Source organism: Podarcis vaucheri, assembly GCF_965113315.1.
Source record: "Podarcis vaucheri genome assembly, chromosome: 3".
In the NCBI taxonomy this organism is placed as follows: domain Eukaryota; kingdom Metazoa; phylum Chordata; class Lepidosauria; order Squamata; family Lacertidae; genus Podarcis; species Podarcis vaucheri.
Window position 1 is genome coordinate 44,312,283 of NC_138761.1, and position 17,597 is coordinate 44,329,879.

General features: G+C 41.7%; 2 protein-coding genes across 4 annotated transcripts in view; both read left to right on the forward strand.

Moving 5' to 3' along the window:
* AHCTF1 (AT-hook containing transcription factor 1) overlaps nucleotides 1-10,037 on the forward strand; it is a 56,967-nt gene extending 46,930 nt beyond the window's left edge. For 2 of the 3 annotated variants that reach the window (XM_082214947.1, XM_082214948.1), the window contains exons 30-36: nucleotides 263-380; nucleotides 1,421-1,527; nucleotides 2,422-2,597; nucleotides 2,997-5,058; nucleotides 6,424-6,557; nucleotides 8,127-8,233; nucleotides 9,190-10,037. In XM_082214947.1, coding sequence (XP_082071073.1) covers nucleotides 263-380; nucleotides 1,421-1,527; nucleotides 2,422-2,597; nucleotides 2,997-5,058; nucleotides 6,424-6,557; nucleotides 8,127-8,233; nucleotides 9,190-9,391 — 2,906 coding nt within the window. In that variant the 3' untranslated portion in view covers nucleotides 9,392-10,037. The remainder of the gene's footprint in view (nucleotides 1-262; nucleotides 381-1,420; nucleotides 1,528-2,421; nucleotides 2,598-2,996; nucleotides 5,059-6,423; nucleotides 6,558-8,126; nucleotides 8,234-9,189) is intronic. The other variant, XM_082214949.1, reaches the window with a different exon arrangement.
* A 489-nt stretch (nucleotides 10,038-10,526) lies between these two features.
* Nucleotides 10,527-17,597, forward strand: part of LOC309527941 (kinesin-like protein KIF28) — a 28,177-nt gene continuing 21,106 nt past the window's right edge. Inside the window, exons 1-4 of the mRNA XM_082214997.1 lie at nucleotides 10,527-10,709; nucleotides 14,845-15,036; nucleotides 16,326-16,529; nucleotides 17,082-17,117. Coding sequence (XP_082071123.1) covers nucleotides 10,656-10,709; nucleotides 14,845-15,036; nucleotides 16,326-16,529; nucleotides 17,082-17,117 — 486 coding nt within the window. The 5' untranslated portion in view covers nucleotides 10,527-10,655. The remainder of the gene's footprint in view (nucleotides 10,710-14,844; nucleotides 15,037-16,325; nucleotides 16,530-17,081; nucleotides 17,118-17,597) is intronic.

Below are 17,597 nucleotides of genomic sequence, written 5' to 3' on the forward strand. Positions count from 1 at the left end.
ACAATTTGTCAATCACAAGAAGAGGGTGGGGGTGTGGACTGCCAAACAAGAACCTATGAGATTAAAGATTACTGGTGGCAGTTAAGCTTACAGAGAGGAAATAGAGGCAGCAAAAATTGTGGTTGGTGATAGCCAAGCCAAAATTGTAAATTCTTGCTACTAAAATCAAGACTTACTGGTTGCAGCTATACTGTATCAGTTTTTAGAAATTAGCATGAAGGATGCAATCTGTCTGTTTGTTTATGGGTTCTCCCATTCATAGGACTACCTGAAAGAGAAGGTGAAGACTATGGCTCACTTCCTGAGGATGAAGTATTTGTGATGCATCACTTAAATGCTATTCCTGACACTTCGGTCTCTTCTATACCATCTAATGAAAGGTGAACATGTCAAGTACATCTTTTTTTAAAAACCCAGATGCAGCATGCTTCATACCTTTTACATTGTTTTGCATTCAGTTTCTTGAGTACTGTGATTATGATATATTTATTATATATTTATTAGTGAAAAAAGGAACACAGCTGGAGCACCATTTCACAGCCTTGATTGTAGTGTTTGTTTTCTGTGATCAAGTATCTCCCAAACAGCATGCTGATAGTTGCAAGCTTCTATTTTGATCCCCTGATAATCTCAGTAGATTGACAAATTGCAGTATCAATTGTTCAGCTTGCTTGCTTTCTCTCTCTCTCTCTCTCTACCATATGTTCAGCACATGGGAAGCACTAGACAAAGGGTTTACATAGAACTCTGCACAGAGCTTCCCAAACGCAGAGCATAGGACTAGTATAAATGCAAGTTCAAGGACCTTTGTCCTACCCCCCTGTCAATCATATGACATCATAATGGCAATTGGGTCTTTGACCATAATAAAATTATGAAATTATGATGATTGATATGTGAGTTATCCTATCCACATGTCCAGGTTTGCCTGTGCATGGTGGGAACAAATAAGGATCTGACCTACTGGGTAAAAAAGGTTTCCCACCCCTGCCCTAGTCAGTTCTTTTCATGTCCCACTCTAAGGCAGGAATTGACAATTTGCCACACAGTAGTGTGCAAATTAGACATTAGTGTGCATTTGGATTTTGCATAGCAACTGCCCTGAGTGAAGTGTACTCAGAGGAATATGCATAGGATAATATGCACATTAATACTTGAGAATGGTTAATCAAACAAACAGGATAGTAAAAATTTGACTTTAGTTAGCCACATCTGCAGAACTGTATAATTTGCATATATCAAAGGGGTAGATTCCAGACTTTTCCACAGAACTGGCTTTGCAGTATCTCTTGCAGTACAGTTCAATAATAATTGGAATGGTTTAAAGTATTTGTGGACAAAAATGTGTTAGTAGCTTTCATAAAACTCATTTTATTTAAAAACCGTAAGTGAAACTGTCCCTTACTTTCTTCTTATAAAGTCAAACAAATGTCCTAGAGTCCAGCATGCTGCCATTGTTGGAAAACAACCAGCTCCTTGATGAAGCAACTCCCCAAGCTTTGGAGCCATTAGGAACAGATGCTGAATGTATGTATATTTGAATAATCGAGCAAATTTTCAAATGATCAGACAAGGGAAATAATATTGAAAAGCTTGAAGTTGTGTGATTTGATTCTCACTGTGTACCTTTGATGCATGTGTGCTAAAATCTTCTTAGCCTGGTATATTTACTTTATGTTAAAATAGTAGCTTCTGAACTATTCAAGATACCATTTTTTATTAAATGAAATGTTTAATTATAAGTATATACCCAAAAAACATTTCCTATACTTATTAAGATCTGTGCTTCACATTTTGCAGTGCTGTTGTATAATTTGGTATACTCTACAGTGGGGGAAGTGATGAGCCTCCAAATCCTGTACAAACTTAAAAGTTGGCTGTATAATTGGAAATCTGGATGAGCTTTTATTTTATTTAAAAATGACTTAGGGGTCTTTCTAAGCAATTAAATTAACTTTGGACTAAAGCACTACTGTCTTATAAGCCAATTAAAATTGCAGATTGGGATGCTTTTTTAGCATATGATACGTTTTCGCAAAAGACTAACATCTTTTTTTTAAAAAATGGGGATATGCTGGATGATCTCAGACATTGCAAAAGCTGTAACTGGTGACACGTTTTTCCTTTGGATTAGGAGGCACAATTGTGCTAACAATTATTTACTGACTTTAAATGCACTAATTGCTTATTTAATGGGAGAACAAATATTTATCCAACTGCAAACTTCTGTTGTACATTGGTAGCTTCATATTGCTGGCTGAGAGGCACAGTAGCTCAGAAAAACCTCAGTTTTTCTGATTCTGCAAAGCAGAAGTGAGCAGAGGTCCAGACAGTCCCTCATTCATCATTCATCATCACTGAAAAGTTTTAATGTGGAAACAATAAAACAAAAAAATTAATGAGATGACAATCCTTTTTCAGCTGTCATAAGTATTCCTGATAGTGAAGACATTGTCAGTGTTCATTCCAAAAATGAACTTGAAGAAAGAGAAGCATTAGATGAAGATGGGTCAAAAGAAGCTGAAAGTGAAGAAAATATAGCAGTCCTGCAAGAGAAAACACCACTTAATATTGAACCTGCAAGTCAAGAAGTAAGTGTAAGGGCTTCATTTAGCACTTCGGAACTTTCTTTGAAATCTGTTTGGAATTATTGGTTTGCCAGTGTAAATACCTTGGATATTTGTAAACTTTCACATGTGGGACAACTCTGAAGGAAACAGCTGCAGGAGGAGACAGTTTTTGTCCCAGAGTACCCACAGATGCAGCTACTGCTTCCCAGTGGCCATTTATTTGCATGCATGCAACTGCTGAAAAACCAATTCCATGTGGCTGTGTTCCTAGAGCTGTGCTGTGCGGAGAAATGTACAAATAGCTGAGTACAATGGCTAACTTTAAACAATTTGAATATTCCTCTAAAATTGGAAGAACTCTTTTCATTCATTAAATTTATTGAAATATGTGTATTGGAATTAAATTTATATACTTTTTGTTTTTAGCTTGTTGGTGATGGTACACGTGAAGTACACATCTCAGAAGCTGTAGTTGAGGCACTTCCGTACAATGAGCTATGTCCTTCAAGCAGTCTGAAATATCAGTACAGCAGTGATGCTATGGTGCAGCAAGTCACATGTGAATTACACAAGAAAGATCCTGGTGAATCTGACTTTACTGGAGGAGATGGAGATCTGCTGATGTCCCAAAACAATTTTACGTTACTATTAGAAGGGGATGAAGAAGCTGAGATAGGAGATTCTAGTGCATTGCATACTTCCCCTCTTAAATCAGCCAACCAGTTAGAGGGTGCCTGTGTAAATACTCCTGGAAGTAACAACCCAGAATTCATCACAAATACAGTGTCCACTGTAACTAGTGATCAGATATCACAGAATACTGCTGAGGTGTTGCCTTATGTACCTGAACCTATTCAGATGGCTATTGCTGAGAACCTATTGGATGTAATCAAAGACACAAGAAGTAAAGAATTTTCAAGTGAGGTTGTGGACCAGTCTTTTCATGAAAGCATAAGTAAGAAGGTATTAAGTTCACCACAGGCACCTCTGCAAAATGTTACCGAAATAAGTAAAGATGTAAAATTGAGTCAAGTTGAAGATTCAGTGATGTCTAGCACCAGCACTGTGGAACAGATGGCACATAATGTAAATGACTTATTACCTGATGGTCAGCCATTGGGACAGATGGATAAACCAGATCTGCTACTACCACCAACTCCAAGGAGAAGTGCTAGGCGGGCAAAAGAAACATTGAACATTCCCGAAAGCCTTCCCCTTGGTTCTGAACAAGAACCTCAAGAAAAACAGACAACACAGGTTCCTGCTTTCCCAGTCTTAGATACTAAGGAAACAAAGGAGTGTGACTTAGAAATATCAACAAATGTTCATCCCATCACACAGGAGTTTCAGGCAACCGTTGCTACAAGAAGAGGGGTTAGAAAACCAAAAGAGCTTGCACCAGAACTTCATAAGCATCCAAGTGAACAGCTACCTTCTTCTCGCAGGAGGACTCCTAGAAGCACAAGAAGTTTAGTAGGGGATCAAGAAGGTAGTCAGTTTATCATTGACCATACAATTCAGATGATGGTAAATCCTAAAAGTGCAAGAAAACTGAAAAGCATTGCTTTCCACCTGGCAGAGAACGTGATTTCAGATCAGGAGGTAGAACCTCGTGAAGAGCAGCTGAGTACAAAACCAAGAAGAGGAAGGCCAAGAAAGCATGGTGAACTGAAAGTGATGGCGCAGTCAGAAAGTGCAGCTGGGAAGCTGCCATTACCTTCACCAGTTAGAAGGGGCAGACATAGAAAGTCAAGTCTACCAGAAGCTATTTCTGAACATGACATACAGCCAAGTAAACCACAGCTACCTGTATCAACTGAGCAGGAGAGGGCGCGAAGCACAAGTATATCAGAAACTGTTTCTGATCAAGAGACTGGGCTTATTAAACAGTTGCCTGTGCGACGCAGAGGCAGACCAAGAAAGAATCCTTTGAATGTGTCAGCAGATTTGGGACTGGAGTTGTCTCTGTTGTCTCCTCCTCCAACACCTAGTCAATCTTTTGTCACTCCTAGAAGAAATACTAGGAGAGGATCTGTTCAAGAAAAGACTCCAGTCGACACCACAAAGAGGAAATCTGCAAGAATTGCATCCGTAAGAATAGAAAAAACAAATACAAGTATAGAGAAAATGGATGCAGAAGAACATTCTGTACAACCAAGTGAGGCAGAGACTTTAGCAAGGAGTTCTAAAAAGAGGCAGTCCAAGATGACGGCAATCAGAAAGAGAAGCCAGTTACCATCTCTTTCTGAGGAAGGTACAGAGGAGGAGGAACACTTGCCACAAGCAGCTGAGATTGCAGTAGGATTGCATTCCACAGACATGACCAAACAAAGGCTTAGTGAAACAGGGAAAACTTTGGCACATAGTGGTACTCTTGTGAAAAGGACCAGATACAGCAGAAAGAGTACGAAACAGAGTCCCAACTTGGATACAAATGAGACATTCTGTTTTTCTCCTCCTCTTACAAAACTGACAGAAAAATCTAAAGGTACTTGAAATGTTGCCTTCGGCTGTATAAGGCTTTTTTGCTTATTTAAAATTGCCTACTATGCATGAATTCCATTGAGGGTAAAACATAACCAGAGCAGGATAAATACTGGGGATTTTTCTTAAAGCAAGACTGCCTATAACCCTGCCCACATTACTGCACAATATCAGTATGCCATCTACTGGGTATGGAGCCTCTACCCCATGGACCTAATTAGGCCTGCTGGGCCTTCCTATTTGGCTCACCAGGACGTTTTAATCAACCCTCACAAACCTGACATAGGAACATATATAGGAATTGTGTACCCAAAAGTTTCACCCAGTTGTGACTTCTGAGTGCATTTTGCATATATGTATTGCCTCATCCATTACAAAAAGACCCAGTTCATGTGCAGGGGCGGCATTAGGATTCATCTGTTCTGTAAAATGTGAAGAGAGCCGTAGAATGAGCTTACTTTCTGCAACAAAACTTTCCAAGGCCATAGACCGCAATTAGTGCAATAGGGTGTGGAGCATTAGACATTAGTTTTTACTTTGCCTTGTCCATGTGCAATCAGCTGGTACACTACTGCTGTAATGACAGCACTGCAGCTTAACTGCCCATTCACTTTAAATCAGGGAGGGCCAGAACCTTATCTCCCCATTAGTCCCAGACCAAATTTGTTAGGTGGGTGAGACTTGTCAATCATCTGATGTCACTATTTTGCCAGGTGATCCTTTGAAGCAGGAAGGTCAAAGAGGAGCATGGGGCTGCTTGCCAAAGGACTTTCAAATATCACTGCTCCAGTTTTTAGAAGTTCAAGAAGCATTGCTGAGAGGGAGAAGCCGGTTCAATGAAAACTACTTCTCTCTCTAGCAGCAAGGTGCAGCTGATGGATGGCGGAAGCATGCCTTGCTTAGCAAAGAAACAGTTGGAGCTCACTTTAAGTTCCTGATTGTTCCTTTACTTGTTGTGTATTATGTATGACAGCAGGTTAAGGGAGGTTGGGTGTGGTTTTCCCAAAATGGCCTGGTGAGCCAGGTATGGCTCATGGGCCAGAGGTTTCCCACACCTGCTTTAAATGAAGACCCCACCTCTTTAAATGGAGACCTGCTCCCACCTCCCCTAATGTCCCTGCTATTCTCAGAAAAAGGGTAGGAGCAAAGCTGTGCTTTATGACATGTTGGCTACCATGGCATACACGGTTCAAAGGGTATTTGCCATGCCAGGTGTTCTAAGAAGCTTAAACAAAGAGTAGTTAAATTGTGGGTATATGGAAAGCTCCTCTGCTCCCTGCTTTCCTCTTATTCAGGATTGCAGATAGAGTTGCATGCCTGGAATGCTTAGTTTCAAGTTCAAAAATAAACGCATGCTTTCTGATTCTAGGTGAGAAAGCTGTGACGCCTGTGCAGCTCAAAGATTTCAAGGCAGACTTGACTTCTCAGTTTGTCTTCTCGCCCCCTGCTTTGAGATCTAGGAAGAAAAAAGTGTCCAGTATTTCAAGGATTGTGGAAGAGTTGGTAAGTAAAACCTTTGATCCCTTCTCCAAAGATCTGAAGAGAAAAAAGCCAGCAAATTTCTAGTGAAAGAGCCAGATTCTCCCTTCTGACATGATGTGATGATTGGGAGATTAAGCTTTCCACATGTTTATAATTGCAATGGAGCTTTTCAACACGTTTTGCAGCTTGCTAGAACCACCTTGAGCTGTTGCTTCTTGGGTGTCCAGGGCACTTAATTGGTTTTATTGGTTTTTACTGTTTTTTAAAGTGCTTAATTTTATTTAAGTTTTAAAATGTAATTGAAAAACTGTGGTTCTCCACGATCATGCTGGCTGGGATGATGGAACAGTGCAACAACATCTGGAGGGCAACTCAAATGACAAGCGAAAACAATATACACATCACCCCTTTGCTATACAGCGAATGACAAATGATTTAAAAGATTAAAAGATGCCAGCTTTTGCAGTATTTAACACGCTTTAGGCAATCTTTCAGGTTCATTGTATAGCATTTGAAGAACTGCTGACAGCAAGCAACACAGGGCAGTTATGCTGCTTATTTTTTATCTTTATTAGTCAATATTAGAAATTACATGGAAAAGCAAGGAGTTTGTATTTATAAATTGGATTATCCAATTTAAGACTGGAAGCCATACATCATTATGGAAAGCCTTTCCTCCTCCCAGGAGGGGAGGGGTTGTGAGCGGGAGACGATTCCCGTGTCATGCAGGGGGTGCTCCGCCCCTGCTTCAACTCCAGGGCTGGCGCCACGCCCCTCCCCAGTTGGGCACCCAATAGGGAAGCTCGGCGGGGGCGTGGCTTGCTGCTCAAATGCAGCCGCGCCAGCCATCCCCAGCATTGCACACACATTTTCTTCGAGTCAAGAGGTCATTGTCGCTACGCTCACGGAAGACAGGGAAGTACTTTGCCACGAGGCTTGGGGGGGGGTATTGCGTTCTCTTGCTACTGGCTGGCTTAATCCGAGCTCATTCAGTCTTAAATCCACCTATTTTCCCCCTCTCCTGGTGCCTGAGCGATCGCCAGCCCCTTTAAAACCACCTATTTTAAAAACCACCCCTTTAAATCCACCATTTTTTTCCCCTCTCCTGGTGCCTGGCAATCGCTAGCCCTTTAGTGATCGCGGGGTTCCCTGCTAGCTGAGCGGTGCGACTTTGAGACTGCTGCTGTGTGTGCTCTGTGTGTGTGTGTTTGCCTGTTCCTGCTTCTCAGCTCCGTGGGCTTTTGGAAGCCATATATCATTATGGAACCAATGGTCTCTATCCAGCTTGTCCGTGTGGAGGGTCCATACATAAAGGAAAGGAAGCTGGGAGAGGCAAGAAAGGTGGGAATAGATTGGCCTAGCACTATGCACGCTTGTCCCAGCCCTGCCTCTGTTGTTGGCTTTCTTGTGTTTAAGGGGTTTTGTATTTTCTGTTTTGAGTGTGAATGTTTTAAATTACTACTGTATGGCACTGGTTTATCAGTGTCACTACTAGTGCCTACGCAATAAATTTAAAAAGTAAATAAAAAGGAGATGTCAGAGAAACAGTTTCACTTTGTGCAGGTTTACCACTCTACATTTGTCCTTTAGGAATTACCAGTTAAAGAGGAGAAGGATGCAGTCTCAATAGAAACTTCAGAGAAGCCGAAAGTAAAGAGAAGCAGAGCTACAAGGTCAAAAGCAAAAAAAGCAAGCAAGTATGGGATGATTCTATATACCCTCCCCCCAAAATAACTTGTTATTTCAAAAGCAGTCATGTGCAGAAATTATCACAGTAATGCATTTGGCATTTGGTATCGTAATAAGAAAAAAGACATTAATTTGGTCTTCTGTGGCCTTTCAAATGTTGCCAGACTCCCAACTTCCATTATCTTGGCCATGTTGGCTGGAGGTGATTGGAGTAGGGGTCAACAACATCTAAAGGGGCCTCTGTTCCCCATCCATGCCCTAAAGCATAATAAATACTTTATACCAAGTCAGGCCACCTGTTCATCTAGTTCAATACTGACTGGTAGCTGCAATCTAGGTTTCAAACAGGACATTTTTTCCAGCCTTATGTGGAGATGCTCAGGATTAAACATGGGACCATTTGCACGTACAGTTGTACCTCGTTTTGAGTCCGCAATGTTTAGGGTCTATTTCATCGAGCGTCCATGGCAAACCTGGAAGTACCGGAACGGGTTACTTTTGAGTTTGCTGCTCGTTCATGCACAGAAGCGCTAAATCTCGCTTCGTGCATGTGCAGAGCAGCGCTTTGTTGAGCATCTGGGGCTCCGGAACAGATCCCGGACGCAAAGGGGAGGTATGACTATACTCTGTTGTTATTATTCTCGGTAGTGGCGCCCGCCTGTGGAATGCCCTCCCACCAGATGTCAAGGAAATAAACAACTATCTACTTTTAAAAAACATTTGAAGGCAGCCCTGTTTAGGGAAGTTTTTAATGTTTGATGTTTTATTGTGTTTTTAATATCCTGTCTGAAGCCGCCCAGAGTGGCTGGGGAGGCACGGCCAGATGTGCGGGATATAAGTAATATATATATTACATTCATTCATTCATTCATTTAGACTGAGCCTACAGCTAATTATTCAGTCTTCATTCATCTAAACAGGAACATAACTTGTCAGTGTAACCTCTCATTCCTCTTCCTTGCAGAGTCCTAGAGAAAGATAGCAGTTGGTCAACGCCACACATGGAAATTCAGTTCATTTCTCCTTTTGGCACGCCAGTAGATGGAGCAAAAAGCAAACAGAAGGAGTCAGTGGATAAAGCAGAAAAGACTGTTCGTAAGACTCTTCATAGGAACGAGAGAATAACTAGCTTTCCAAAGCCAATTGTTCAGAAGAAGAGGCTATAACTGTTTTTAAATATGTGTATTGTACACCAATGCTTGTAAAGTCATCATTGTGTGGAATATTAAGAAAAAATCATTAATTTGGAAGATAATTTATATAAATTATTGTAAAATTTCAGAAAACTAAAGGTCTTCAATAAGTAACTCCATATGGAGTGTGATTTCTTCAGTCAATGCAGGTTTTCTATTTTATAAGACTTCATACATTTATATAATATGTAAATAATCTTATTTTAGGAATGTTAAATAAAAATGTATACATAACAGCAATTATTGTCCACTAGATTTTTGAGAGAGAGAGAAAGAATAAAAGAGGTGTGTGGTGCAAAGAAATTAAAGAGGATTTTAATGATGGCTTGTCACTGTTGGTGCTTCTCTAATGGGAGGCTACTCTTTTTTAACAGTTTGATCTTGCAATGTTTTTGAAAATTAAAATTTGGCAGTTTTAGAATTTATAGAAAATGTTTGGACCTTTTGGGAATTGGTAAAAGGGGTTATCCATTGCATACAAGTTCCTTACTCCTGGTTGAACATGTACCTTATTGAAGTCGGAATGTAAACAATTGTATTGAAGCTGTGCAATATTTTTTTGTATTTGTCTTAACTTGGGAAAGCTGCTCTTCAGTTTATAAAACAAAATCTCACCTCAGATGTTTCATTGTTCTTTCAATTTGCTGCATCAGCAGGAGTCTCTAACATTAGAAATATTTATATGTTCGCATTTACTCACCATGGGACTCAACACTTTCAGGGATTTCACCTCCTTAAATTTGCCCCCAAATTTGATATTTTGAAATGATGCATGTTTTATAGACTTTGTGGTTACTAGAGAAATGCTACCACAATTTTGGTAAAATAAAATGGTCTGGAAATATACATTCTCCTGTAGTGTTTGACCTATATCACTGCAGCACAGAGAAAGTGGAGTCAGGTTGAATCAGATTTGTGGTTCAAATTGAGAGAGAAGCTGAAAGAGGCAAGTACTTTAAATGAAGTTTCACAAAGGATGCCCAATATTCAGTTGCCTCTTTTAGAAACGGTACACACTGCTGGCAAATGTGACCTTCTGGAGTTCCTCTTAGACATAATGTATCAGGTAACATTCAGGTAATGAGTGGACACATAAATAATTGAGGAACAAAGCAGCATCTGTATTAGGATCCACTCTACCCTTTTCTTTTTCCAAAACAAGGTCCTGAAGAGAAAACTTGAGCGATGCACTCTGTTTTCTTTCTGAATTCCTTGGAAGAGTTCAAGCGGCAGAAGCATGCCTGGTTCGGACAGTGTGAAAGTGGCAGTACGCGTAAGACCTTTCAGTAAGGTTAGTCACTTATTTTGTCTTCACTGAAACTATCAGGCCTAAGATCACAATGGGGTAGCTGAGTGGTTGGTGATGGGAGAGGCTGGGGACTACATTTCAGAAAAGAGGAGGAAGTGTCACTTGGTAAGGTGAAGAAGGAGCCCTTCCGGTAATGGTGGCACCTTTTAGAGGGCAAAACATCTGCTATGGAGGGGGTGAAGAGAGGGGAGAGTGATGCTTGGAACAGCTGCCCTGCTGCCAGTCCTTCATACACAGTACTGTAAGTCTTTCATGTAGCAAATCAGGCCTGCCTTGGATCACCGTGTGCCTTTCTCTGGGTGTGGTAGGCATGTCTGGCTAGTTCAGGCAGGTTTGTGAAAATGTCTCTTCGTATTCATATTAGGCCTTGATAGGTCCTTAAGGTTTCCTATAAAAGTAAGAATCTAGCTGAGGTTGCTTTTCTTATCTTACTGTAACAGTAACAGGAGAAGGAACCTGTCAGGGAACTGCCATCAGTGCCGGAGGGAGAGAGCAAAATCCAGAGGGATTCCAGAGAGCGTCCCGGGAGTGGGAGAGGCAGCCCATCTTCTGGGGAAGAGAATCAGCGTAGCACCAGTGGAGAAGGGGGGCAGATGGGGGAAGCGGCGAGGCGGTCCCATGACTCCTTGCCGGGGACCAGCGGGGAGAATAGGGGTCCTCCGCTGCCCACGCCCTCCTTGCGCAGAAGGCTTTTGCGCAGAGAGAGTAGGAGGAGACTAGGCGTCAAAGAGCTTCTTTGCTGGAAGAAGTTCAAGAAACGCCCACTGACGGATTCTGCCAGCGATTGAGTCAGCCACGAGAGAGTGGCTGTCCGGACAGAAAAGGTTCACTCAGGCAACTCAGCCAGGTGTTTGCACCGGCTTACGCCCGAGCAACCCCTAGAACCATTACAGAAGCTTTTTAGAGTTAGGCTGGATCTACACTGATATGTAAAAATGCTGTAAAAAAGAAAAGTAGTATAGCTCTCTTTGCAGTTTCCCATTGCCGGCAGATCGCTACTCTACAGTGCTTTCTGGTGTCACATTTTTATTACGCATTTTTAACGTTTAAACTAACCAGTGTAGATTCGCCCTTGGTCTTGGAAACTCTTATAGCGTAGTCCCTTGATTCCAAAATTTTCCTGAAGACCCTGAACTCTCCTTCTCTGCCTTTGTGTGTTTGTTTTGTTTTAAAGCCAGTTTAATATTTGCAAGAGGCTGCTGTTACTGCATGGACTGGGTGGGGTGGGGGAGTAACATGACTTTTTGGTCCACAGTTAATGGATCCATTTGGTCCTAGGCCTGATAGCCGTCCACTTCATTCTGCCGGGGCTTCTGTGCTTTCTTAAATGTGTATGACAAGCAAGTGTGTAAACAGCTGCAGCTTTTCCCAATCTGCACCTGTTGTGTACCTGTCAGTCATGCAGCTTTTCAACAGGACAAAGCCAGGCTTTCTAAAACATGGGTAGGCAAACTAAGGCTCTAATCGCCTTCTAAATCTGGCCCGCGGACGGTCCAGGAATCGGCGTGTTTTTACATGAGTAGAATGTGCCCTTTTATTTAAAATGCACCTCTGGGTTATTTGTGGGACCTGCCTAGTGTTTTTACATGAGTAGAATGTGTGCTTTTATTTAAAATTCATCTCTGGGTTATTTGTGGGCCCATAGGAATTTGATCATTCCCCCCCCCATATAGTCCAGCCCCCCACAAGGTCTGAGGGACAGTGGACTGGCCCCCTGCTGAAAATGTTTGCTGACCCCTGCTCTAAAAGCTTGTCTCAGCTGTCTGGAGTGAGGTAAACAAACATGGATATTGCCTGGGGGTGGGGCGGGTGGAAGCTGGAAAGAGATGTCTCTGCTGCTGCCAAGCCAATAATCCCTAAACAAAACAACCTTCACAGTTGGTTTCCTCACTTCGGCTGATAGCATGCGTAGTACTGAACCTCTTCAGTTTTCTAGAGCAATTCAGTCTCCTAAGGGTTTGAAAAGAGGAGACAAATGTGACTGACTAATGGAGATACTTCCAGACTCAATACAATTATGAATCTGTCTTGAGGCATTCTTACCAAGGCTTAAGTAAGCATATGAGGGGCAAGAGGGTATGCATGAGCGCACTAGCCCTTCCCTACAAACCCTGGGCAACTGTTAGCCAGTGTAGACAATGCTGGGTTTAGATGGACCCAATGGTTAGACATTACTTCCTATTTTCCTACCTGTTGCCCGCCATCTGTTCAAAGTGACTGCCAGCATGTGGCCTCCAGAGGCTTGTCTAAGAGTAAGTTCAGACCTCTGATCCAAGAAAAGTTAGCCACTCTAGCAGTGCAACACTTCTACTTTCTCTGCTTTGCATCAGCTTGAATTAATCTTGATTCTCATCAGCAACCAAATCTGGAAGCAGCTTTTCACATGAGGCAAAGATCCCAAGGTCTTCTCTGGCAGGAATGACCTTACTGATACCACCAAAGCATTTCATATATAACTCTGAATGTCCAAAATCCATTCTTTACTGTTTCTTCCAAGCCTGTGCTCATGCATGCTTCTACTCTCGTGGCATGATTACGTTTAAGTTTTAAGCCTTATTCTGAACTCCTGAATAGGTCTCTCATGGATGTGATGGTGTGTGTTTCCCTCCCCACCCCACAACATTTTAATGCAGGCTTTAAACTTGAACTTCCTCTAAATTGCTCATTTTTTTAGCAGCACTTAAAAGATTGTGAGTATAAGAAGCAATCATAATTGCTGCTTAAGCTTGCATTTTCAAGCATGCATAGATCTTACTACAGTCAGTATAGCTAACTTCTAAGTAAATTTCTTTGAAGATTGGAACATAAATGTGATGTGTTTCATTTTTGGATGGTTTAGCATGTGAAGATTCCCCCCCCCCTCAATCTTCTTTGGGAAACCATCTAAACCCCCCTGAGCTTGAAACTCAGGCTTATGGGTTCAAGCCCCACACTGGGCAAGAGATTCTGGCATTGCAGGGGATTGGACTAGATAATCCACTTGGTCCCTTCCAACTCTGCAATTCTATGATCCCATTATTATGGAAGAGAGGCATTCCTCTACCTTGCCCTGCTGGCCTCTGATGTGAAAGTATTCTGATGGCACAGGTAGAAATGATGCCAGCAGGGAGCTCTGAAACCGGGCATTCTAGAGGTGAGGGGCCGAGTTGAGCCCCCTGTCATCACTTGATGTCATCAGGCCCAACTGCTGTCCTAGCTCCAGGTTGGAGCACCCCACTGCCTTCGTACCAGAGTGAGCAGCAAAGATGCAAGGGCAGCCCCATTGCTGCCCAACTGGGCTTTGGATTGTAGTGTTGCAGGGCCCTTTGGTGTATTTATGTAGATAGTGATGGGAGGTACTGCGTTATATGAATATCTAACACTTTCAAAGAACTGTGGTAGTGTGTTATCAGGGAACTGCCATCAGAGGCACGGGAGAAGGAGAGGGTCTCTGATTCTGCAGGAGAAGGTCCTAGCGCTAGGGGGAGACTCAGCTGGGAAGAAGGGGAAGAGAATGAGTGTAACACCAGGGATCCAGGAGAGCAACGGGACAGGGAGGTGCAGGGGCTCCAGGACTCTTCGTTGGAAGTTAGTGAGGAGAGCCCAAGCACCCCGCTGCCCACGCCCACCCTGCGCAGGAGACTCCTGCGCAGTGAGAGGCGGAAACAATTGGGCGTCAAACAACTCTTATGTTGGCAACGCTTTAAGAAACGCCCACAGACAGATTCTACGAGTGACTAAGGGGCAGCCACGCTGAGATGGGCTGTGCAATCGGGAGGGTTTAACCAGGCAATCTAATGCTCAAACGGAGCAGGATTACGCACGAGTAACTCCCAACCATTATATGTGTGATACATTATAAATGGCCATTTGAAATGTGCAGCATAGATGAAATGTTGAATAAGGCCCTGCCTGTAGTATACATTTAAAGCAGTATCATGCCACATTAAACAAGCACGGCTTCCCCCAGAAAATCCTGGGAACAGTAGTTGAAAATGCTGAGAGTTGTTAGGAGACCCTTATTTTCCCCACAAAGCTACAATTCTCAGCTCAATAAAAATAGGGATTAATTGTTGAACCACTCTTGAGAGTGAATTTTAATTTTTAAATATTAATGTGAATTTTTAAATTTCAATAGAGAGAGAAGAATGCAGGCAGCAGATGTGTGATTTCTATGAATTGCAGCACTACAAGCATACATGATCCCAGGAATCCAAGCCATGTAAAAACCTTTACCTTTGACCTGGCGTATTGGTCACACAATGGATTTTTAAAGGACCAAGATGGCAAGCTAATTTCAGCTGGGCCAAACAGCAAATATGCGGGACAGGTAAAATGCATTTCATACAGTGATTTATTCTTTCGCAATGCAATGCTAAAAGCATAACTACTCATTCTGCACTAGGACCAGTTCACAGGATGGCAAAGCAGAGGTTGGATTCAGTAAGAAAACATAAAGTTCTCAATTTAAAAACCCAGTTCCTTTGCCTAGATTTTCACATCTGCACTTGGCTTGCATGTTTACAACTGTCATTGCTCTGAGCACAGTGTTAGAGCACCTTATTGTTGAACTTTTTGGAGTATCTGATATGGTCAGTGCACCAAGACCAACCTATCCATACCTGCAGTGCTTCATGATATCCAAGGGGCTGCTGCCAAAAGAAGTAAAATGTCCTTCCTAGTGCGTACAATAGCGCACACTGTACACACACATTGGCATCTATTCTGGTGCTGAGGACTATTTTCCTCACATTTCTGTTTCAAAGATTTTACTGATTTTCAAGGAAAACACAAACATAAGCATTATCAAAATAATTTGTTCCCCTGCCTTCCCCTCCCCTCCCTCCAGAACAGAAGACTAATGCATCAAATGTTCTCTTAAGTCTATGTGTGCAGTCAGTGGGTGCCAGCGATCAGGGTGTTCATTTGAATATTTTATAAAGGAGTTCCTTTTTAAAAAATGATCCGTATCAGATATGTCATTCAGGGCTTGTACTCTATTAGTCACGGTAGTTTCTCAGATAAAACAATTGTCTGTTTCCATTGTGTCCTTTCCAGTGTTTTGCAGCTACAGTGGTACCTCGGGTTAAGTACTTAATTCGTTCCGGAAGTCCGTTCTTAACCTGAAGCACCACTTTAGCTAATGGGGGCCTCCTGCTGCCGCCGCGCCGCCGCACGATTTCTGTTCTCATCCTGAAGCAAAGCTCTTAACCTGAAGCACTATTTCTGGATTAGCGGAGTCTGTAACCTGAAGCGTATGTAACCTGAAGCATATGTAACCCAAGGTACCACTGTACCAGAAGAAAGGTGATAAGTTCTTTGTGTAATAGGTTACGTTGAAGATTGTTAATAACCTAGGCATGGATTACACCGTATATTCTGGTTTGTGATTTTACTTATTTCTGTGAATACCTTTCCCAAAATAGTTGCCCTAACTCACATGCACATGAAAAGTCGTACCGGTTACCTTGCGCCCTTTTTCTTGCATTTCTGAGCCTTCATATTAAGGCAGCACTGGAGCAGGCGAGTAAGATTCTATGTAGATATGCACTAGACAGCTTATTTGTGTGTTCTTATAAATCTAACTTAGATTTATTTATTTTTTAAACCCCATTATAGAAGGAAGTTTTCCGTGACCTTGGGCAGGGAGTTCTAGACAGCGCTTGGCAAGGTTACAATGCTACCCTCTTGGCTTATGGTCAGACTGGCTCAGGGAAAAGCTATTCCATGATTGGATATGGTGCAAACAGAGGCATAATCCCAGTGGTCTGTGAAGAGCTCTTTAAAACAATTCAAAACCAAGAGCAGAACAAGCAATATCAGGTTGGTTCAAGTTGTATAAAAAGTTTGTAAATGCCAGCATTGCTGGATGCCTAAAACATATTCTATATTTGGGCAATATTAATTGCAGTTTTTGTGTTTCAGGGGTGTATATATGTAAATCTAAATATATTATGCCATGGTGCTGAAGGATGAAACAGATTAGGCTCTAAAAGGAGCGATTCTGAGTAGCTAAACCCATAGAGATTTAATCACATAAAGATTCTAGTGACAAAAAAGTCACAATTTCTATTATGGCTGTGTGTATGAAATCACATAAGCTGTATTGGTTTGTTGTTGAGAGTTGATCTTTTTTTAAAAAAACCTGTTTAAAAAGCAACTTTTCAAGCTGTTGGAGTCTCAAGAGTGTGAATAAAATGCGATAAGGAAGAGAGAAACTGGGTGTGGAGGGAGTTGAAAAAAACACTATAGCTGAGTAGGCTCAGTGCACTCAATGCAGATTGACACATGAAATTGCTGAATTTTGCTAAATTGATTTGTAAACTGTTCATAGTAGAAACGGTGACTTTTTGTATTTTGCTGTTCAATCTGCAGGTTACATTTAGCATGCTGGAAATTTACAATGAACAGGTAATTGCAGTAAATGACACTCTTTCATTCTTTTATTTTTCAGTGTTTCTCCCCTAGAACCTATACAAGAAAGGATGTTTTCTAATAGCAGAGAACTTGAAATTTGTTCAGAAAGACATTAACATTTCAAAAATAAACCCAGTCATTTACACCCATGTCATGTGACACTGCACCTATCTTGCATATTCAAGATTGAATGGGGTAGTAATAATAATAATAATAATAATAATAATAATAATAATAATAATAATTGCTTGCAGAAGCAGGTTTTTGGCGAGGGAAGGGAAAACACCTGTATTAAGTAGCCTACCTTCAATGTTGTGTGGGCCAACACTATTGTAGTCTCATATTTAGAGAAGTAATGCCAGACTAATAGCACTTTGGGTGAGAGGTGAGAAACCATTTCTATACTAAACTGCTGGATTCTCATTCTTCAAGTATTGCTGCTTCCACGGGCTTGTATACGTAACCAAAATATTT